Here is a 24,109-nt window from a genome sequence, read left to right as displayed (position 1 = left end):
GTATCTGTCCCAACATCTACACCCATGCAGGGGAAATGCAGAAGGTCCTCCTGCTGATCTTTAACACTTGTCCAGAAGGCATTTCATGTAGACCTGATATTTCAGCTGAATATATCACTTACGGCGAGTCTGTCATATCTAATCCCTCCATGAGCTTCATTCCATTCTACCATCGTCACCCTCACCATGCACTCCACCCACCCACACAGTAACTTCTTTTCCCCTTAGCTGCTGTGCTTTAGTCATGCTCAAAAATGTTTTAAAGACTGAGATGGATAGCTCCTTGTTCATCAGTTTGGGGAGGGGGCATCCTCAGAGGCAGTTTTAATGCTAAAATTAGGTCAGCATTGATCTCCTTAGATGGTGGGCGGACGAGGCTCGTTGGGCTGAATGCTCCACTGTTGCTCATTGTCTGTGTGTTCCCGTGACCATCAATCTGTCAGTCATTAAGCAATATCAACGTGTTCTTGAGTCTGGCAAATATAAACTCATCATACTGCCGCCTTCCCCATTCATCACTGCGTCATTTACTCAGATCCATGTGATTGTGCTGACAGAATCTTGGTTGTACATCCGCAGATCCTGAACTGGAACACTGCAGTAACATATGGATCTCTCTCAGTTGCTTTGGTGACAAAGTTAAGTGAAAAATTTACTTGACCATTTGTTGCACCGCATTCTTCAACTTCTCTCTGAACTTGGACAGTGTCAATGTATACAATAATGTGTTCGTGCTGTAGCTGAAATCCTTGAACATATCTCTGACACATGGAAACATGTTTTCTATCCAAAGTAGACCGCAGTTCCATTAATGATGTGGGATAACAAGTTTATACTATACACTAACCAGAGACTTATAAAGGTTATTAATATAGTGAAGAGGGAGATCGCTGACTTCCTTAGGCTCTCCATCTCTGTATCTTTGTGCCTGTCTCCCTTCCTCCGACCCCTCAGCATTGTACGGACTGTGCTGGCCATTATGATATGGCTGACAGAGTGTTTGTCAATAGAATTACCATAAATGGGATGAAAGGGGTTAACATTCGATCAAAACACTTAAATCCCTGCCACATCAGATCTGTAACATAGCTTGACTTTATATTGTAATAGCGTGGAACGTTGTTATCTTCCGAGGTTTAAACACAAAATAAAAAGGAATACATTTTGAACAGAACAAAATGCCAGTTGTCGCGTGAGCCATGGCCAAGGTTTTCTCTGCATAATATTTCATCTTCAGTTCCTGGCAACACATCACCACAAATCGTTCAAGGAGAAATGGAAAGTGAACCAGATGGAGCAGTATGTGGCTGTACGAAGCAGGATAAAGGTAGTACTGCACACAGAGCTGATGTCCAGAACAGACGGTTCAAAATAACAGATATTGAATCACGTTAGAACGGTATCCGTGACAATGAAAAACGGATACAACAGTGCTCTAGCCAACAGACATCGCTTTGCATATTTAGACAGTCCGCATTTACCTCGTGTAAGAATCAAAAACCACCAGGAATTTAACTAGAAGAGACAGACGGTAAAACAGGAATCGTAATCAACTGATCAAACATGATGTGTGTCTGCTCGTGAGAATAAGAAAAGCTCTCAGCACCTGAATATTTCAGTTGGGAGGTTCAAATTTCAAATCTTGAAAGGATTTCTTCAAGGCTAAATCATTCCGAAGCTGCACAATCTTGGGATTTGAGGAATGCGCTGCCACCCAGAGAGGGGTTGAGATCTAGATTGCACTGCTTAGGATGGTCGCTAAGGCAAGAAATCTTTAAAACTTTCAAGGACTACTTCAATCAGGACTCGAAGTGTTATAACATTCGAAGCCATGAGCCTGGTTATGGAAATTGTGACGGATCTTGCTTTAGACAAACGTGCTTCATTCCTGATGAAGGGCTTTTGCCCGAAAAGTCGATTTTCTTGATCTTCGGATGCTGCCTGACCTGCTGTGCTTTTCCAGCAACACTCTAATCTAGACTCGAGTCTTGCTTTAGTATAAATTGATAGCACAAGCTTGACGGACCAAATGACTGACTTGTTCTGCATGGTAGGTGTCTACGAAACGAAATGAGGAATTGTATCTGAATGACTGTTTAGGATTTTAAAAATTGTAATCATAAATCAAATGGCTGTTGATCATGGAAAAGTGGAGCAGAAACAAAAGAGGCTCAAGAAACTCAGCAGGCTGGCAGCATTGGTGAGGGGATAAATTGTGGCAATGTTTCGTGTCTGGAATCACGCTGAATAGAACATATTCTTCTGAATAAGGGACATAGGACTCAATCGTTTAATTCCATTTTCTCCACTGACAAGGTCGTATCATCGCAAACAAAACACAAGTGTTCCTTTCTCAAAGAAATTAAAACTAGATACCTGTTCTCATATCATTTCCAGCACCCAGCCCACAGTCTTGAAAGTTATTCCATTTCAGTTCAAGATCCTGCTTGTCTTTAAATGAGTTTAGAGTTGCCACCTCAAGACCGCAAACTGGGAAGTGAAGTCCAGTCGCACCACCACCGTCTGGATGAAATATTTAGCTCTCATGACCTATATAATGCTTCAGCAATCAGCCCCAATCTGTGTCCCCCGGTAACTGTCCCTTTCCGTTAGGGGTAACAAGTTTGTATCAACACCCTTCTAAGCTTGTACACCTCAATTACATCACCTCTCATTCTCCTTTACTCTCTGGAAAACAAGTCTAGCTCTATCCAATCTTCCTCCAATGCTGTTGTCATTTCCAATAGCTCGTAATTCGTTTGTAAAGCTCCTCTGTGTTCACCACAGTTCAATTCTGCCATAGCTTTTCTGCAGTGATCAAAAATGTGCATGACATTGCAGCTGTAAACTACCCACTATCTTATGTCGTTGCAGCTTTACAGGTTTTGCGGTGGTCAGGGATTTTGTGTTTGCTTGCGTGAGGTTCAGGGTGAGGGATGAGTCTTTTTTCGGATGATTGAAGGTGGATTTGATTTCCAGTGTAGATGTCTGGCCAAGGTTTGAGCCATAAAATGGACCTGGAGGGCTGCTATTGTGTGTCTTTGATCCTTTGTGGGATCAGTTAATCATTTACTCAGAAGATAGACTACGAGTTTAATAGCATTTCTTTTGTCTGATGCGAGCTGATGTAACTGCAGAACAAGCCAGAAGCAGGACCTGCACACAACCTGATGGATCACAACCCTACGACGTTGGTTTTGAACACATAACCTCTTGCCAATTCATAGAGACACAATGCTACAAATTTTACTTCAACATCAAAACAACAATTCATTACAAAACAAATGAGGATTAAATGGAATAATGCAATCTGTGTGATCATAACACAGATTCAGAGACATTGAACACACAGTAAATGCATAACCTCACTAATCCAAAAACACTCGATAAATTGAAAGAATGAAAACAAGTTTTATAGAGTATACAGGTTATCACGTCTGGTGTATTTCCAAAAGCCATCCTTCGTTTAATACTGACAGCAGGATCCCTGTATCTAATACTTGGTAAAGTATTTGTGAATTCCACTCTAAAAACGCAACTGCAGTAACTTCTTCCGGGATCTAACACACAGTAGACTATTAATGAATGTTAATCTAACACAAAGATGACTGTCATCTTCAAGTAATCTCTTCATTTTTTAAAAAATTCCAACACTTCTGGTCTGGGATGTATGCGAACATTTCACTTCAAGGTCGTCGAAATGACTAAATCTCCAAGTGTCTTCGCATGAGCACTCACCCATACATCTACCCATATCCAGAGTGTTCCAAGGGCCAAAGTAAGTGACCCACAGTTAAAAGTGAAATTTAAGAATTCTCAGTAAAAGATGTTATGCTGAAACTCAGATTCCAGAAGGCTGGGTTGCAAAGAGTCGGAAAGAACGCAAGTTTATTGGTCCACAAACCCAATAATCCGAGAGCCAGTGTGTAAAAGCGTTTTTACTTTAAATCTGTGGTTGCAGAAATACCTACAAGTTACCGATTATCTTTACACAAACAGAGGAACCTTACGGTTATTCAGACAAAAATAAACAAAGTGAATATTTTACTTAATTCCATCGGAACATTCTATAGTCTCCCATTGAAATAGAGATTACTTGAAGGTTGCAGGACGAAAAGATACACCGAATAGAAAATTCAATTGTCCATGCAATTTCTGCGGATTCTGCAGTAATGGGATTCTGCAGGGTCATCTGTTATATCACCTATCATCTACCTGTGTGTGAGCAGCCAAAATATGTTCATGCATCATTGTGAATTGCAGAGTGAACCCGTAGGGATCCCTCAGACAGATTTACGCAATTCAGTGCGAAAACCCGCACACCAGGAATTGGTACAATCAGAAGGACCGTGTAAAACATTTGCTGTGCATTCTGACTTGTAAGATCATTTTCTGCACGAATGCTTCAATCCAGGAGATCTCCCTCTATATTAATAAACTATATAATGTTTTCTTAAAGCCTTTCCTTTATCCTTCTGACATTGCTAGGGAAACTGTCACATTGCACTCCAATTTTTCTTCAGGCATTTGAACAAAGAGGTGACGCCAATAAGTTAGAATACAGGAGTGACAGAACTTTTTTGATGTTTATTGGAGTATGTGAATCTCATTTAGTTAACAACAAACATTGTAAAATGCATATGCACCATCTCAGATACCAAACACTACCCGTCCCATGTTGAGATTTCATTTCAGTACCGTTCTTCCCTTGACTCTGACAATTTAGTAATAACATTCTGATTGTTTACTGTCTCTTTGAGAACTGTTCTCCTCAAAAGAGGGATTTGGCCTCCCTGCTTAACAGTAGTAAAATCAAACATCACCATATTATACTCCAACAGCTTTGGTTGGGAGTCGAACTTTCAGGTTGCTACTCCTTTATCAGGTAACACGTGGGGCAGAATCACAAGACACAGAATTTATAGCAATCAAACCGACATATTGAAGAAATCTAGATTACTGTTAACTCTTTCATCTTTTAGAATGTGTTGCAAGTTTTGGTTCATTGATATATAAATCCCAGAACTCCTTTTAAGTCACATTCTCGAAATACCTTCAGGTTTTATTTTTATAAAAGATGATATCTCTGCTGAGACAAAGTATTCAGAGTGTGAGGTTAGAGGCTGTCTATATTCCACTCTTGGGTCAGAATGGTTCTATTTCCAAAGTTACAATTTATAAAACGTTATATAGATTGACTACCTACAGGTTGTCTGTTTTTGAGCAAAAATAGAATGTGTCTGCAAATGCAATTCTGTGAATGCAATTTCACCCCATAGACTTAACTGCGTGTGATTGCGTGTGATTGCGTGTGTGCATGTGAGGAATAGAGCCTGATAGAAGAGAGAGAGAGTGCATGTGTGTGTGTGTGTGTGCTAGTCTGAGTGGACATGAGAGAGCGTGTTTAAGTGTGTGCATCGTTGGTAGAGTGAGTGTGACGGAGTCTCAGCCTTTTTGACAGAGTGTGCGTAGTTGTGAGCCAATATCTCGTTTCAATTGCATGACACTTTCATCTTTTGTTTTAAATTCTGTGTCTTATGATCCTGCCCTATAAGGTGTTCTGAAAGCTAATACTTGCAAATAAACCTATTGGACGACAATCTGTTGTCGAGTGGTTTTTAACTTTGTCCACCCCAATTCAACAACAACCACCTCCACATCCTGTTTAACAGTGGTTGTTCCGACAAGGAATGTTAATTGGCAATTTAAGACGACACCTTGCAGGTTTTAACAAATCCAACATTGCAATAAAATTCCTCACGTTGTTAAGTAATACAATGACTTTTATCCTGAATGTTTTCATAAACTCCAATTAGTACAGTTCCTCCTACCAGGATGAAAAGGCAATGTGTCAGAGCTGACTTTGAGGCACACATGAACTGTTCAGCTGGAGACCTGTTACCTGTAGCAAATGACTGAGATGATGGATTAAGTGCAACGTTTTCGAATAAAATAGTGCTTGGTAGGTCAATAAAATATAAAGATGACACAGAAATGCTGAAAAGGGGAGGATAGGCTCAGTGACTGGGTGAGTAACTCTTAAATATTCTGTGGAATTATGAAGGTTTTTTTCATTATGTTTAGCCTTGAAGGCTTTCCAACATTTGATACATTTATAGATCATGATTCTTGTCCTGGATCATAACGGAGCAAAAGATCTTGCTTTCCATTCTTTTCAAAGTGTTTCGGTAATACCATGGTAACTTTACTCCTCTGAGATTCTTCCAAATTTAGGTGTACAATACTGGTTTGTTTAATTTCACTCACTGATCGTTGAACCACTGCAGACCAGCTGTCATTCTGTCAGGAAGAAAAGAATGGCTCGAGTAAGATTCGTGCCACTCAAGGAAAATTTTGGGGCGTTTTTCATGGAAAACGAGGAGATAGGAGAAACGCTAACTGATTATATTAGTTACTATTCACACTGGAAAATGACGATGATTTCGTGGAGAGTACTGGGATACAGGCTGTCCAAGGAGAAGGGATTGAGGTTAATGAGGAGGAGGTTTTAGCAATTCTGGAATGTGTGAAAATAAATGAATCCCTCAGGCCAGATGTTTCTTATCCCAGGATTCACTGGGAAGCTAGGCACGAGATTGCAGACCCTTTGGCTTGGCTCTTTACGTCGTCATTGTCTACAGATGTAGTACCAGAAGACTGGAGGATAGCGAACGTTATCGCCTTGTTCAAGAAGGCGAGTAGGACGATACTGGTAATTATAGACCTGTGAGCCTTATTTCGGATTTGGTTGAAATGTTGGAAATAAATATAAAAGATGGGATTTATACCCATCCAGCCACGAATAATTTGATTCAGGATGTTCAACACGGTTTTGTGAAGGATAGATCGTGCCGCACGAACCTGACTGTGTTTGAGATCGTGACCAAACAGGATGAGGGTAAAGCGTTTGATGTGGTGCACATGGATTTCAGTAAAGTGTTTGATAAGGTTCCCAACAGCAAGCTAATGCAAAATACCGAGCCACGGGCCTGAGGATGATTTAATGGTTTGGATTAGAAATTGGCTAGCTGGAAGAAAATGGAGGTTTTTGGTGATGGGAAATGTTCATGCTGGAGTTCAGTTACTAGTGGTGTACTGCAAGGGTTTGCTTTGGGTCCGCTGTGGTTTGTCATTTTTATCAGTGACCTGGATGGCGGCATAGTTCGGTAGAGTTCTGGACAGTGCCGAACGATGGAGTGGGTTACAGAAGGACACGGGTAAGGTGCAGAGGTCGTCTGAGCGTTTACGAATGGAGTTTAATGCGGGAAAGGGTGAGATGATTGCCTTTGGTAGGGGTAACATGAATGCAGAGTACTGGGCTAATGATAGGTTTCTTGATAATGTAGTTGAGCAGAGAAATCTCGGTGTTTATACACATAGATCACTGAAAATTGGCAGCAAGATTGATAGGTTGTCAAGAAGGTATTCGGTATGTTGGCTTTTATTGGTAGAAGGATCGAGTTTCGGAGCCTTAGGGTAATGTTGCAGCTGTTCAAATGTCCTAACTCCTTCTGACGTATCAGTCCTGATTTGATTGAATAGAGAAAGGCATATTGCTTCAACAGTGCCAAGTTCACGGATACCATATAAAAATACAACCTTCAGGACATTTGGAATTGGGAGTGGGTGGTGTGCAGGCGGGGTGGAGCGATTTGGGAGAAGGGGAGTTGGAACAGGGACCAGGACAGGAAACTGTGGAAAGCGAAGACCGAGTAGTCCCAGTCTAGACTAGCATAAACACTATTTGGCTGTGAAACACGTCTTCAGTGTCTGACATCTCATCACTAAGCATTAGCATTGGAGGATGAGAGGTGAACTTGGAGATGTATATATAAATAAAACGGGAGTTGGATTGCCTACAGTGTGGAATCAGGCCATTTGACACAGAAGTCCACATCTACACTCCGGAAAGTAGCCCACCCAGACCCATCCCCTACCTCAGCCTAACACTCCTAATTCTATGGGAAACGTCGCACGGCCAATTCACTTTACATGTACATGCCTGGATTGTAGAAGGAAACTGCATAACTCAGAAGAAACCCACGCAGTCACGAAGAGAATGTACAAACGCCACACAGAGACAATCGTCCACGGGAGGAATCAAACACGAGTCACTGATGTTGTAAAGGAGCAATGTTAACCACTGAGTCACCATTACTTAGGAGCGATGAATAGTTGATGTCTTTTTTCCGAGTAGGCGAATTCGAAACAAGAGAAAAACAAGCTTTAGGTGAGGGTGCCAGATATAAAGTGTCCTTAAGAAGCAAATGTTTCACACAGCATCTGCATGAAATGTGCTGCCAGAGGAAGTGGTGGAAGCTAGTACAATTACAAAAATTTCAAAGGTATTAGGACTGTACACGAATAGGAATGTTTTAAAGGTTATGTGCCAAATGCCGGCAAATTAGACTAGATTTATTTATAATACTGGTCTTATGGAGATCAAAGAACAAAGAACAAAATAAAAATGATTGCGGCTTTCCAACCCTGTGAAGATCCAAATCCAGTGTCTAAACCTATCGCCCAATTTCTAAGGATCTATATTCCTCTGCTCCCCACCTACTCATGCATCTGTCCACAGGCGCATTAAAGGAATCTACCTGCCTCTACTACCTCTGCTGGCAATGCATTCCAGGCAATTACCACCCTCTGCGTAAAGTACTGTCCGCGTGTATACCCCTTAAACGTTTCTCCTCTCACCTTGAAGGCGTCATCTCTCTTTATTGTATCCCTCACCCTGGGAAAAAAGCTTATCTCTATCCATCCTGTCTATACCTTTCATGATTTTGTAGACCTCAATCAGGTCCCCATTCAATCTCTTTTTACCAAATGAAAACAATCCTAACATTCACAAACTCTCTTCATAGATAGCACCTTCCATACCAGGCAACATCTTCGTAAACACTTTCTGCACCCTCTCCGAAATGTCCACATCCTTTTGGTAGAGGTGACCAGAACTGACAACAGTATTCTAAATGCGGACAAACCAAAATCTTATACAATTTTGACATGACCTGCCAGCTCTTATACACATTACCCTCTCCGATCAATACAAGCGTACCATATGCCTTCTTGTACACACTGTCCACCTGTGTAGCCACCTTCATGGTACAATGGACCTGAACTCCCAGATGTCTCTGCTCATCGACGTTTCCTAGGGCTATTTATGTCTACAGTATAGTTTTCTGGAAGTTTGATTCTGTGTTGTACAACTACAAGTTTCTATGACTTTATAGCCGTGTTTTTGTTTGGAGTGCCAGCTTTGATTTTCGGAAGATTCTCAGTAACATATACGCTTAATGATACAGTTGCTGTAGAAATATCACCTTTTATTTGTGATTACACGTAAGGTATGTGGACAGAAACAGATTTGAAGAAAACATTAATATCTTCACCGACTCGAGACCGAGAACTTGAAGACACAACACACCTTAGAGAACCAATGCATTGCATCTTGCAACATTGAATTGATTTAAGAGCACATATGTTGGCAATCAGCAATATCTTCATCTTTCTCCAAAATCTCGGACGCATTTTTGCACACCGAAAGCCATCATCCTAAATACGTTTCCTACAGAATTGGATCACATTGGATGCATTCCAATGAACTTTCGCATAGCTGGAATACTTAAACTAATGATTTGCACGCTGGTTGCCACATGTCAGGTCGCAATCTCAAACTTAATTTAACAATTGATCGAACATTTATCAGAACAGCTAATGTTCCCCAGGCAAGCCCTATATTGTGTCGCTGGAACAACTGTTACTTTCCAAAGAACATTTCAAGGAATTACTTTCCTTTCTGATTTTGAATCATCCAGGCTTCTGATTTCCATGATACCCCTCTCTAACATTCTCCAGTTCTTGCCACTTCCTTCATTTTGCTCTCACTCAGACTCTCTCCTTTCCATCCTTGCAGCCTCCCTGTCTCCATTCCTTGCTGTCCATTTTCCAACCATTGCATATCGGAGCCGAATTCAAACATTCACTCCGTCAACTCGTCCCAACCTTCAATCGTAGGAACATAAGAAACAGGCGCATCGTCTCTGGCCCATCAAGTCATTTCCTCTATTAAATAATTTCACAGCTGATATTCTCCAGGACTCAACACCACTTAATATGCCGCTCAGCACAACCACTAATTCCTCCACTGTTCAATATTCTGTCTTTGACGTAAAAATATGCAACGAAGTAACCTTAAACATTTCACATGTTACTGAATACCATACATTCAAAACATGTTTGGAAGAAGTTTCCCCTGAATTAATAGCCCGAATCTGCTCCACTTGTTTTGAGGCTATGACCCCAAATCTAGTTTCCCCAGCCAGTGTAAATAATCTCCTTGCTTCTATCTTACCTATGATTGTCATATTTTAATTTTTTCCAGAACATCCCTCGTTCATTCTTCTAAATTTCAATGAGTATGATCCCAAATGACTCAGTCTCTCCTCAAACGCCGTGCACTCTCGTGCCAGTAGTTCCTTTCTCAAATAAGGTAAATATAAACTTATCATGCTTGATAAGCTTGAAAACCCGATTTTACTTCCTTCTCCAAAGAATCCTCAATCCCGTTAACAATGAATAATCTATGTCTCTGTCTTCCTCAGAACGTTCCTGAGGAAATACTACATGACGTGGAGTGATAACTCTGCTCTCCTTCAGTGATACCAGACTTGCTGACGATGTCCCGTGACTTCTGCTTTTGTGTCTGATTCACCGCATCTTCATGTCTTTCTGTTTTGACCTCTCTATCTCTGTGGGTGGCACGGTGGCACAGTGGTTAGCACTGCTGCCTCACAGCGCCTGAGACCCGGGTTCAATTCCCGCCTCAGGCGACTGACTGTGTGGAGTTTGCACGTTCTCCCCGTGTCTGCGTGGGTTTCCTCCGGGTGCTCCGGTTTCCTCCCACATTCCAAAGATGTGCAGGTCAGGTGAATTGGCCATGCTAAATTGTCCGTAGTGTTAGGTAAGGGGTAAATGCAGGGGTATGGGTGGGTTGCACTTCGGCCGGTCGGTGTGGACTTGTTGGGCCGAAGGGCCTGTTTCCACACTGTAATGTAATCTAAAAAGAATTTTCTCCTTAAGAAAGGTGGTAAGGATAAGTCAGGGAAGTATAGATCAGTGAGCCTGACGTCGATGGTGGGCACCTTGCTGGAGGGAACCCTGAGAGGTAGGATGCACATGTAATTGAAAAGGCAAGGACTGATTAGGGATAGTAAAATCATGTCTTACAAATTTGATTGAGTTATTTGAAGAAATAATTAAGAAGTTTGATGAGGACAGAACGACAGATTTGATCTATACAGACGTCAGTAAGGCTTTCGAAAGGTCTCCCCGTGGGAGACTGGTTAGCAAGGTTAGATCTCGTGGAATAAAGGAAGAACTAGCCATTTGGATGCAAAGCATTCTCAAAAGTCGGAGACAGAGGGTGGTTGTCGAGGGTTGTTTATCAAACTAGAAGCCTGTGACCAGTGGAGTGCCACAATGATGGTGCTGAGTCCACTACTTTTCATCGTTTGTACAAATGGTTTGGTTGTGACCAGAAGAGGCATAGTTAGTAAGTTTGCAGATGACACCAAAATTGGAGGTGTAGTGGAAAGCGAAAAAGGTTACCTCAAGTTACAACGGTATCTTAATCAGATGGGCCAATAGGCTTAGAAGTGGCAGATGGAGTTTAATTTAGATAAATGTGAGGTGCTGCATTTTGGGAAAGCAAAACGTAGCAGAACTTTTCACTTAATGATAAGTTCTGAGAGAGAGCTGTTGAACAAAGAGACCTTGGAATGCAGGCTCCTGAAAGTGGAGTCGCAGTTAAGTGAGATAGTGAAGAAGGCGTTTTGTTATGCTTTCCTTTATTGGTCAGAGTATTGAGCACAGACTTTGGGAGGTCATGTTGCGGCTTTACAGGACATTGGTTAGACCACTATTGGAATATTGTGTACAATTCTGGTCTTCTTCCTGTCGATAAGATGTTGTGAAACTTGAAATGGTTCGAAAAGATTTACAAGGATGTTGCCAGGGTTGGAGGTTCTGAGATATAGGGAGAGGTCGAATAGGCTAGAGCGTTTTTCCCTGGAGCTTCGGCGGCTGAGGGGTGACGGTACAGAGGTTTATAAAGTCATGAGTGGCATGGATATGATAAATAGACAAAGTCTTTTCCCTCGGGTGGGGAAGTCCAGATCTAGAAGGCAAAGGTTTTGAGCGAGAGGGGAAAGATATAAAAGAGACCTAAGTGGCAGCTTTTTCACGCAGCAGCTGGTACGTGTACAGAATGAGCTGCCAGAGGAAATGGTGGAGGTTGGTGCAATTGCAACATTTAAAAGCCCTCTGGATGGGTATATAAATAAGAAGGTTTTGAAGAGATATGGGCCAGGTGCTGGCAGGTGGGGCTTGTGGCGTCACGGTGGCTCACGCTGTTATCCCACAGCACCAGGGTCCCGGGTTCGATTCCAACCTCGGGTGACTATCTGCGTGGAGTTTGCACCTTCTCCCCGTGTCTGCGTGGAAATCCTCCAGGTGCTCCGGTTTTCTCCAACAGCACCAAAGATGTACAGGTTAGGTGAACTGGCCATGCTTAATTTGTCAATTAGGTGCATTCGTCAGAGGGAAAAGGGGTTGTATGGGTTACTATTTGGAGGGTCGGTGTGGACCTGTTGGGCCGAAGGGCATGTTTCCACACTGTAGGGACTCTATCTAATCACGCTAATCTAGATTAGATTGGGCTATCTCGTCACATGGACGAGTTGGACCGAAGGGTCTGTTTCCGTGCTGTATGCCTGTTACCATAGATCTTTTCTGCCTCTTTTGAGGGTAATCCCCCGAGGTCTAGTTTCTCCTGCCAATGGCAACAATCTGCATGTTTCTATACAGTCTATTCCCTTCATAATTTTAAATAAATCTATAACATTCATTCTTCATGCTTCTAAATTACAATTGACATGTTCCCAATCTAATCAATCTCTCCTCATACGCCAACCACTCCAATGCCAGTTCGTCTGTTCTCAAATAAGGTAAAACGTATTTTGTAGCATGGTTGATAAGTTTGAAAATACGATTCTTCCGCCTTCTTCCTGAAAGTCTCTATCCCTTTACCAATTCAGAACCTATCTATCTCTTCCTTTAGAAACTTCCTGAGAAAGTGTCACTGGATCCTAAGTGTTGACTCTGATTTCTCTCCCCCGATGCTTCAAGACTTGCTGAACATTTGCAGCAACTTCTGCTTTTGTTTCTGATTCACAGCATCTTCGTGTATTTTGGTTATTACCCATTTATCTTTATCATACGTGCGCTCAGTAACCTGGACTCTACAGCCTTCTGCGGCAATGAGTGTCACAAATTCACCACCCTCTGGTTGAAGAAATTCCTATTCATCGCAATTCTAAAGTGAAGTCCCTTCACTCTGTGGCTTTGCCTTCTACCCTCGACTCTCCTATCTTTGGAACCATCTTCCCTATGTCCGGTCTATCCAAGCCACCCATTATTGTGTAAGATTTAAGAGCTTTCCTCCTTATCCTTCTAAACTCCATGGAATGCAGACGCAAAGGATTCTATTGCTTCTCATATGATAAGCCCAACATCCCTCGGATCTTTGTTATAAATTTTCTATAGACTCCCTCCATAGCCGTCACTTTTTCCCAGAGCTATGAGCCCGACAACTGATCATTCTGTGCAAAATGCAGTCTGTTGAGAGTCTCATATCGCTTCAGCAGTACGTCCCTGTTCGTATACGCAAGACCTCCTGTAACACGTGCTAACACTGCAAGTGCCTGCCTAACTGCCAAATGAACCACGCCCACTAACCTTAAGAGGATCCTGAACAACGAATCTGAAGATGATTTCTACTTCAGTATTCCAAAGCCTTTCCACATTTAAAATGATTTACCTTCAGCTCCATCTACATTGCTCCCCGAAACAACCTCCTCTCAGCTACAGCTTGCACACGAAATTAGGAATACTATTGAATCCAAAGAGGGGATGGATAAAATGATCAAAAAAAGTCAAACCTGAGCTCGAGGAGCATTTCAGAATTCAGAAAGAGAAAACAAAAAGATTGGTTAAGTTCGGAAAAATCGAACACAAGAATAAAATGCAGGGAGCATCAACATATTACTGTGAAGCTTTCCGAGGATATGTAAACATAGAACATAGAACATAGAAGAATACAGCGCAGTACAGGCCCTTTGGCCCTCGATGTTGCGCCGATCCAAGCCCACCTAACCTATACTAACCCACTATCCTCCATATACCTATCCAATGCCCGCTTAAATTCCCATAAAGAAGGAGAGTCCACCACTGCTACTGGCAGGGCATTCCATGAACTTACGACTCGCTGAGTGAAGAACCTACCCCTAACTTCAGTCCTATATCTACCCCCCCTTAATTTAAAGCTATGCCCCCTTGTAATACCCGACTCCATACGCGGGAAAAGGTTCACACTGTCAACCCTATCTAACCCCCTAATCATCTTGTACACCGCAATCAAGTCACCCCTAAACCTTCTTTTCTCTAATGAAAACAGCCCCAAGTGTCTCAGTCTTTCCTCATACGATCTTCCTTCCATACCAGGCAACATCCTGGTAAACCTCCTCTGCACCCGTTCCAGTGCCTCCACATCCTTCCTATAGTATGGTGACCAAAACTGCACACAATATTCCAGATGCGGCCGCACCAGAGTCTTATACAACTGCATCATGACCTCAGGACTCCGGAACTCAATTCCTCTACCAATAAAAGCCAGTACGCCATATGCCTTCCTCACCGCACTATTTACCTGGGTGGCAACTTTCAGAGATCTGTGTACATGGACACCAAGATCCCTCTGCTCATCCACACTACCAAGTATCCGACCATTAGCCCAGTACCCCATCTTTTTGTTATTCTTCCCAAAGTGAATCACCTCACGCTTAGCTACATTGAATTCCATTTGCCACCTTTCTGCCCAGCTCTGCAGCTTCTCTATATCCTGCTGTAACCTGCCACATCCTTCCTCACTGTCAACAACTCCTCCGACTTTCGTATCATCCGCAAACTTGCTCACCCAACCTTCTAACCCCTCTTCCAGGTCATTTATAAAAATGACAAACAGCAATGGTCCCAAAACAGATCCTTGCGGAACACCGCTAGTGACGGCACTCCATGAAGAAACTTTGCCATCAACTACTACCCTCTGTCTTCTTCCATCCAGCCAATTCCTAATCCAAACCTCCAACTCACCCTCAATGCCATATCTCCGTATTTTCTGCAGTAGCCTACCATGGGGAACCTTATCAAACGCCTTACTAAAATCCATGTATACCACATCTACCGCTTTCCCCTCATCAACCTCCTTCGTCACCTTTTCAAAGAATTCAATAAGGTTTGTGAGGCACGACTTGCCCTTCACAAAACCATGCTGACTATCCTTGATCACATTATTCCTATCCAGATGTGCATAAATCCTATCCCTTACAATTCTCTCTAAGACTTTGCCCACAACAGAAGTGAGACTCACCGGCCTATAGTTACTAGGGTTATCCCTACTCCCCTTTTTGAACAAGGGAACCACATTTGCTATCCTCCAGTCTTCTGGCACTACTCCTGTAGACAAAGAGGACATAAAAATCAAGGCCAATGGCTCTGCAATCTCCTCCCTTGCTTCCCAGAGAATCCTAGGATAAATGCCATCAGGCCCAGGGGACTTATCTATTTTCACCTTTTCCAGGATTTCCAACACCTCTTCTCTACATACCTCAAAGCCATCCATTCTACTTATTTGTGTCTCAGTATTCACATCGACGACAATGTCCTGTTCCTGAGTAAATACTGAAGAAAAGTATTCATTCAGTGTCTCCCCAATCTCTTCCGCCTCCACACGCAACTTCCCACTACTATCCTTGACTGGACCTATTCCTACCCTAGTCATTCTTTTATTCCTAACATACCTATAGAAAGCCTTAGGGTTTTCCCTAATCCTACCAACTAAGGACCTTTCATGTCCCCTCCTTGCTGCTCTTAGCTCTCTCTTCAGCTCCTTCCTGGCTTTAAAGAAAATATTGATTTGGGATGTAAAATGCGAATCCTTAAGAACAAAAATCGGGGAAAACGTAACGGAAGGGTACAATGGAAATGGTAGAAAAATTAAACAAGTATTGCGGTTCTCTCTTCACAAATATCCTTCCAGAAGGTTTCTGTCATTAAAATGTGACACTCGTTTAGATATAAAGAAGCATTTTGGCGAAAATAATGGGTTTAAATGCTGACAAATCACCAGAGCGTCTTAATTCTCCACTGGAGAGTGCTAAAGACAGTGCTCCTGGAAATATTGTTGTCATGTTTCAAACTTCTGTCGGCAATGGAACAGTTCTTATCAATTGGAGGGTGGTAAGAGGAACCATGCCGTTTAAAAAGGGAAGGAGAGAACTCAGAAAGAGAATGATAGAGCAGTTCGCCCAACAGTAATGGGAAAATTCTCGAATCTGTGATTAATAAAAAGATGAAAAGCCCATTTAGCAAGCATTAAAAGGATTAGACAAAAACATTTTTTGATGATGAAACCAGTCGAATAGAGAAGGATGAAACAGTGGATTGAGTGGATTTGCATGACATGTAGTCTTTTGATAAAGGTTCAAAGGACAAGTTAATGGACAAATTTAATTGCATAGATTGGACAGTAATAAATTGCCATGTATTGAGAATTGTTTTGCAGACTATACATAGATAATGGGGATGTATTTTATTTCCCGGATGGCAGATATTAAGTAGCGTGATAGCCTGTGCCCATCTCGTCATTGTGTATATTAACAACGTAGAGGACAGAAACAAAGACAATATTTCCAAATTGGCCAAGGACACAAACCTAAGCAGGTTTATAATTTGTAACAAGGCTTCAGGGCAATGAAGAACATTTGAGTGAGTGGCGGGTGCAGTAATAATGTGCAATAAAGTAAAGTTTGCACTTAAGTCTAAAAAGTAATGCAGGAAGTCAGAGTATTGCTAAAGTATGATATTTTGAGAAAACTAGTTGGACAAATAGATTTAGATGACCTTGTGCATGAATAGCTGATCGTGGGAATGATTCAATGAAAGTAAATAGGCAGGTGTAGTAAACAAATGGAACACAAATGATATACTGTCCTGCATTGCAAGAGATTCTGAGTTCAGAAATAAGAATGTCTTAATGTCGTGATCTAAGACATTAGCGAGACTACACCTGAAGCATTGTGTGCAGTTTTGACGTCTCTGTTCAAGAAAGGACAATGTGTCTTATAGGACCTTCAGTAGATGTTCCTTGCATTGGTACTGGGTTGGTCCATCTGAGACTTTGCTGTCTGCTTGGTCAAATCAAGATGCTGAAGGGAGGAGAGCCTGATTTACTAAGATAACTGTCAATCACAGGGCTCGGGTAGTCAATTTAGATAAACATAGCTCCATGAATGAATGCTGCTGCTTTCGATCATCAAATGAATATGCATGATTGGGTTCAGAAGTTGCCACTAATTGTCTAAAATGACATATTTAATGTGTTCAAAAATCACTGAATGCAGCTAGATGATTTACTGAGGAGACTGTCAGACACAGGACAGAGCTTCCAGCGTGCCCGTAAATCTCTCTACATGTTTTCTTTGTTTATTAATTGAACAATTGATGTCACCGGATATCTCACAGCGCACAGAACTTGCTCTCTGAACTTTGACTGTGTCACGCCATAAATAAATGTATTTGTGCAGCAACTTAAATTCCGTAACATCCAACCAACTTCCCTAAATACATATTCAGAATCACTGTACTCCCAGGGATTTATTCTTTTCACGTTGTAATATAAGAATTCTATAACGTACACCAACCATAGAACTATGAAGGTACCAGATATGGTGAATAGTAAAATCATAGACTTTCTTCTGTTCTCCATTTCTGGATCACCGGAATTCTCTCTTCTGCTCTGACCCCTCAGTCCTTTGCGGACATGACTGGCGATTAGAATGTGTCTGACTGTCAGAACATTGAGCAACAGTATTAAAGAGAAAGGAAACAATGGTGTTAAGACCCTGTCAAGCCAGCCAAATGCCACCCATCCAGGTTCACTATAATAGATAGGCTTTCGATAACAGAGCCGAGGAACATTGTTGACTATGATCCATGGTTGGTATGTAAAGTACTGAGGAATGTTTTTTAAACAGAATAGCACAGTGGTTGCTGCGAGAAACGCAGATGATGTTTTCTTCGTGCAGTATTTTGCTTTTAGCTTCTGACAGCAAATGGCCACAAATCTGTCAAAGGTGAAAGTGACGGTGAACCAAACAGAACAGTCTGTTGCTGCTCGGAGCAAGACATCATTAGCACTACACACAGGTGTTAGCTCGAGGAATGAGCCGGGAAAATAGTAATAATTAATACGCCATAATATAACCTCTGTGACAATAACCAGTAGATCTGCTGTTGCCATGGCCACCAGGTAACGAGTTGTGCAGGTAGACAGGCCACACTTTCCACGAGACAGGATCACAATTCCTAGTAAGTTAACTGAGAGAGAGAAAAGAGAAATAAAACTAGATAGTAATGAACAATTGTACTCTATGTTTGAGCCTATTATTTATTCTTTATTGACAGGCTTAACTCTGAACAGCTGGGTTCCCCATTGGATCCCATAACACACTCAATATCCAGGATTGAAGATCGTTATCAAAATATCATACTCATGCCAGGTGTTTGTGCCCTCGTGAATTTTCTCATTGCTGGAAAACATTTGACCTTCTGGATTTTCTGAAGTTAGAAGGCTAGGGCGAAGGGTGTCGAGGACGAATGAGGTTGGTGCTGTCATTTAATTGTGACTGCAACTGCAACATGCCATCTTGTCGCCCAGCCAACAACTCTGCCCCAGGCTTGCTGAAGTACACAAGTGAAGCTCAGGGCAAGGTGGGAAAAAAATGATTCCCAAAACACATCAACTCATACATGTCTGGACAAGTTTAGTTTGCCACTTTTCCACTCAAAATTCCTTCTGTTCTACATACCATTGCATTCTTTGACGTCCTTTCCCATTATCCTCAACGCAACCAATTTTTATGTCATCTGAAAAACTGCACATCAGACCACGAGCATCTTATGGTAAATCACATTTGTTTGTGCGTTTTATATATATAAATCACTCAAATACACACATTCATAGATCGGCAGAAAGATTGATAGATAGATAGACAGATAGTTAGATAGATAGATAGATAGATAGATAGATAGATAGATAGATAGATAGATAGATAGATAGATAGATAGATAGATAGATAGATAGATAGATAGATAGATAGATAGATAGATAGATAGATAGATAGATAGATAGATAGATAGATAGACAGACAGACAGACAGACAGACAGACAGACAGACAGACAGACAGACAGACAGACAGATATAAAGAAAGCAGCACTGCGCCTTGTGAAAAGCCAATTGATATAGACGTCTAAGCAGAAAGTTAAAATCACACAACACCAGGTTATAGTCCAATAGGTTTACTTGGAAGCACTAGGTTTCGGAGCGCCGCTCCTTCATCTTTTAGTTGTGACCAAGCCTCGCTCCGAAAGCTAGTACTTCCAAATAAACCTGTTGGACTATAACCTGGCGTTGGGTGATTTTTAACTTTGTACATCCCAGTCCAACACCGACATCTCCAAATCCAATCAGAAATGCATCGCTCCATAACTGCGCTTGACTTTTACGAATAAGTTAGGTCTGTATCCAACTTGTTTCTAATGAAATTTGCAGGAAAACCAAACCAGAAGGTGACTTATTAAATTCCATAATAACGACCATTATGCAATATTCATTGCGTTTTCCTCAAGAACCATTTTTGTCACTTCCTTTGTTTACCTTGTGCGAGAATCTGTAAGCAAAAGGCATAAAATCCAAATAAAGTCAGTACATTTCCAAGTCAGGGTGGTGAGTGGCTTGGAGGGGAACCTGCAGGTGGTTCTGTTTCCAAATACCTGCTGACCTTGCCCTCCAGGATGGAATTGATCGTGAATTTGGAAGTTGCAGTCGAAGGTTCTTTGGTGAATTTCCGCAGTACGTCTTGTCGATAGCAAACTTTTTTGATTCTGAGCGCCAGTGGAGGACGGATTGAATATTTTTAGATGTGGTGTCAATTAAGCGGATTGGTTTGTCTTGGTTGGTGTAAGCTTCTTCAGTGCTGTTGGAGCTGCACCCATTCAGGCAAGTGGAGAGTATTCCATCACTTCACTTGAAGATGGTGGGCAGACTTTGGCGTGTCAGGAGGTGAGTTACTCTTAGCAGTATCCCGCAGTATCTGACCTGCTCTTGATTAGATTAGATTTCCTACAGAGCGGAAACAGGCTTTTCGTCCCAACAAGTCCACACCGATCCTCCAAAGAGTAACCCACACAGACCCATTCCCATACTCCCTCCTAATGCAACTATCACTATGGGCAATTTAGCATGGCCAATTCACCTGATCTTGCGCCCATTATGTTTATGTGCTGAGTCCAGTTGAGTTACTGGTCAATGAGATCCCCAAGGATGTTAATAATGGGGGATTCAATGATGGTAATGCCATTGATTGTCGAGGGGCGGTGGTTAGAGTTTCGCTTATTGGTGGTGGTCATTGTCTGGCATTTGTATAGCGCAAATGTTGCTTGCCACTTGACGAAGCAAGCCTGGAAATTGTCCAGATCTTGTTGCATTTGAGCACGCACTGTTTCACCATCTAGAAGTCACAAAGGGTGCTGATCACTGTGCAATCATCTGCGAACATCCCCATTTCTGACAGTATGACAGAGGAAAGATATTTGATGAAGCAGCTGAAGATTTGTGGACGTAGAGCAATACTCTGAGGTAGTTGTGGAGGAAATGCATCAGCATCATATTGCAAATACCCTCCACTGTGCTGTTTGGCAGCTTTCCCGCGTTGCATTGGTTAGACTGCTAATAGATCTAGCAACTCAAGTCTGGGCACTGCAGGTCATCAGCAGTAGCAGAATTGTACTCCAGCACAATCTGTAACCTCATGGCCCGGTAATTTCCTACCATATCATTACCATCAAACCAGGACATAAACCCTCGTCCAATGGAGACTGCATGCCAGGAGCAGCACCAGGCACACCTGAAGATGGGGTGTCAGCCTGATGAAGCAACCAAACTGAATACCTCTGACTTGCATATCAAACACTTTTTATTTATAGACAATGCCAAGCAATAGATCAGATCTCAGTTGTGCAGTATTGCCACCTCCAGTTGGACATGGTTATGAACAATTAAATCGATCACTGGGGAAGAAGGTTCCACAAATATCCCCTTCCTCAATAACAGGAGAGTGCAGTGAATCTTCAGTCAGACATGGCAAGTGGATGATCGGTCTTGGCATTCTCCAAAGTCCCGAGCAACACAGATATCATATTCAACCAATTTGACTCATTTGACCTGATAACAAGAAATGTTTGAAGAGACTGGCTACTGCAAACGATATGGGCACTGACCACATTCTGACAGTAGTACTGAAGACTTGTGCTCCTGAAATTCCCTCTCTCCGGCCAGACTGTTCCAGTAAAGTTACAACCCTGGCATTTACCCGACAAAATGCAAAATGACACAGGAATGTCACGTACTCAAAAAAACAGGACAAATTCAACTCAGTCAATTACTGTCCCATCAGTCTACTGTCAATGATTAGCAAAGTTGCTGTAGTTCTGTTCGCCGAGCTGGAAGTTTTTGTTGCAAACGTTTCGTCCCCTGTCTAGGAGACATCCTCAGTGCTTGGGAGCCTCCTGTGAAGCGCTTCTGTGGTGTTTCCCCCGGCATTTATAGTGGCCTGTCCCTGCCACTTCCGTTTGTCCGTTTCAGCTGTCCGCTGTAGTGGCCGGTATATTGGGGACGAAACGTTTGCAAGAAAAACTTCCAGCTCGGCGAACAGAACTACAGCAACGAGCATCCGAACTACAAATCTTCTCACAAACTTTGATTAGCAAAGTGATGAAGAATGCCAGCAACAATGTTATCAAGCAACACATCCCCTGCAATGACCGTCTCAGTGATCCCTAGTTAGGATGCGGCCTGGGCCACTGAAGTCCTAACCTCATTTTAGGCTTGGTTCTAACACGGACAAAAAGAGCTGAAAATCAGAAGTGAGGTGAGAGTGATATCCAAGTAGCCGTTAAGCGAGCTTGGAATTAAGGACTGCTGCAAAGCAGGATTCATAGGTTAATGGGGGAAAATTCTCCATAATTGACGCAAAAGGAGATGGTCATGGTTTTTGGCAATCAGTCATCTCAGTTCCCAGTCACAGCAGAAAATCATGATATCATGAACCTCACAGACAGATAAGGTGCATAATGACTTACCGGGAACACCAATGACAGCAAGAATCACGTAATATATTTTCAACCCGTATTGCATTGGGTAATGCATTTATAATCCAAAGTGATCGATCCCTTATAACTGGAGGCAAGTGATATTGTCTGAACTGATATTTTCCTGAACTTTACATTTATTACATTTCAAAGACTCCCAGAGGTCACTGTTTCAACACAGTTTTAAATTTAGCTTTCTTTCCATAAACAATATGGAGGAAACTATTACGACACTCTGTTAATTTCCTGCTGCAATTGAGTATATTTTGAAGCGAAAAAAAATTTAATCATCTACTATTGTGAAAATAGCACCAATTGCAACCAATATTAAATCAGAAATTGTGTTATCCATTCATTACCCTATCTCTTTACCCAAACTAGATTTCACACTGTCTCATCATTGCCTTGTATTGATTTGTGACCACTCAATAAATTAGATTTAAAATGTTACACTGTCTCTCAGAAATGTTCTCCTGCAGTCTAAGGTTTAACAATCCTCTTTAACTCTGAATATGCTGCTATTAAATAATTTTACTTACGTCTTTGCTTTGCAGAATGTTGCTAGTATACAAATCTAAAGCATTTGAACATCGCTAAAAGCACCTCAGCCTAGTGGAATGCTTTCAGTGAAGCATCAACACAAACAAAGATGTGATGCTGAAATTTACTTCGTTTGACTTGCATGCCAGATGTTGGGAGTAGCATGCAGTCAAAGAATCTCTACTGTGTGAAAGCAGGCCACTTGGCTAAAAGAGCCTACGTTGATCCTCTGAAGATCATCCCATACAGTCCATTCCTTCAATTTCCTATGACCAACCCAACTAGCTTACATGTCCCTGGACAGGGTGGATGATGTATCATGGCCAATCTACCTAACCTGCACATCTTGAAATGGAGGAGGAAATCCTTGTGGACACGGGGTGTAATTGCAAACTCCATATAGAGAGTTGCCCATGTCTGGAATCGAACCCGGGGCTCCAGCGCTGTGAGGCAGCAATGAAGACCAAATAACCACTCTGCTACCCATGCATTACACGAGTTAACATTCTATGCCCATTGAAAAACAAGCAAAAATCGACAATTCGACCCCATGAGCCTGCTCCTTCATTCAATTGGTAATGACTGATCTGACGTTCCACTTCATCACTCTGTAAATGGTCTAAGTGGTGCTGCAAACAAAAGGTCAGATATCAGCTCTGTAGCCCGTCTGGCACACTTTACTTCCCTCTGTCTTACTCTCATACACACAGTAAATCTCCCTCACAGCTTCTGTCAGACTTCGTTCCAAAACATGAAACCCCGTCTCCCACATGCTGCAGTCACACATTCTTTCCATCCTTCTTCCAAAAACTTTGTGTTTCCCTTTTCCACATATTGGAGAATCGTTTGATTCCATCGTCAAACATTGAGCATTTACGTGCTGACTTTATGCTTTTTCTTGTAGGTTTATTCCGAAATCTGTACAGAATATGAGTCGAATCTGTCAAATCCATCTGCAAAGGAAATTTCTTCCATCTCAGAAGCTACTTTTTTCTTATCATTCAGTGCAATCCCTCCACTGAAAGTATACATATCCTTAGTGAAGGAGACAAATCTATATTTGAGAATCTAAGTGAACTCTCTCTGAGGCTTCATATAAATGAAGGGAACACTGCACAGTCGATGATCAGTACTGATGAAGTGCTACACTGTCGGAGGATGAGCACTGATGGAGTGCTACACTGTCACAGGGTCAGAATTGAGGGAGCACTGCACTATTTTGAGTCCATATTGAGGGAA

At 42.0% G+C, this 24,109-nt stretch overlaps 1 protein-coding gene across 1 annotated transcript; it reads right to left on the bottom strand.

Moving 5' to 3' along the window:
- Positions 1-17,587: 17,587 nt before the first annotated feature.
- LOC148138397 (putative G protein-coupled receptor 139) lies at positions 17,588-22,388 on the bottom strand. The gene is made up of 2 exons (XM_087981703.1): positions 22,322-22,388; positions 17,588-18,498 (listed from the first exon to the last, which is right to left on the bottom strand). The coding sequence occupies exons 1-2, from the start codon at positions 22,386-22,388 to the stop codon at positions 17,588-17,590; spliced, it is 978 nt and encodes a 325-aa protein (XP_087837829.1).
- Positions 22,389-24,109: the final 1,721 nt, after the last annotated feature.

Source organism: Chiloscyllium plagiosum, unplaced genomic scaffold, assembly GCF_037043375.1.
Source record: "Chiloscyllium plagiosum isolate Xiang-an unplaced genomic scaffold, Cpla_swu_hap1 HiC_scaffold_40, whole genome shotgun sequence".
Classification (NCBI taxonomy): domain Eukaryota; kingdom Metazoa; phylum Chordata; class Chondrichthyes; order Orectolobiformes; family Hemiscylliidae; genus Chiloscyllium; species Chiloscyllium plagiosum.
Note: the sequence above shows the minus strand (reverse complement) of the source record. Positions and strands in the feature narration are given on the sequence as shown.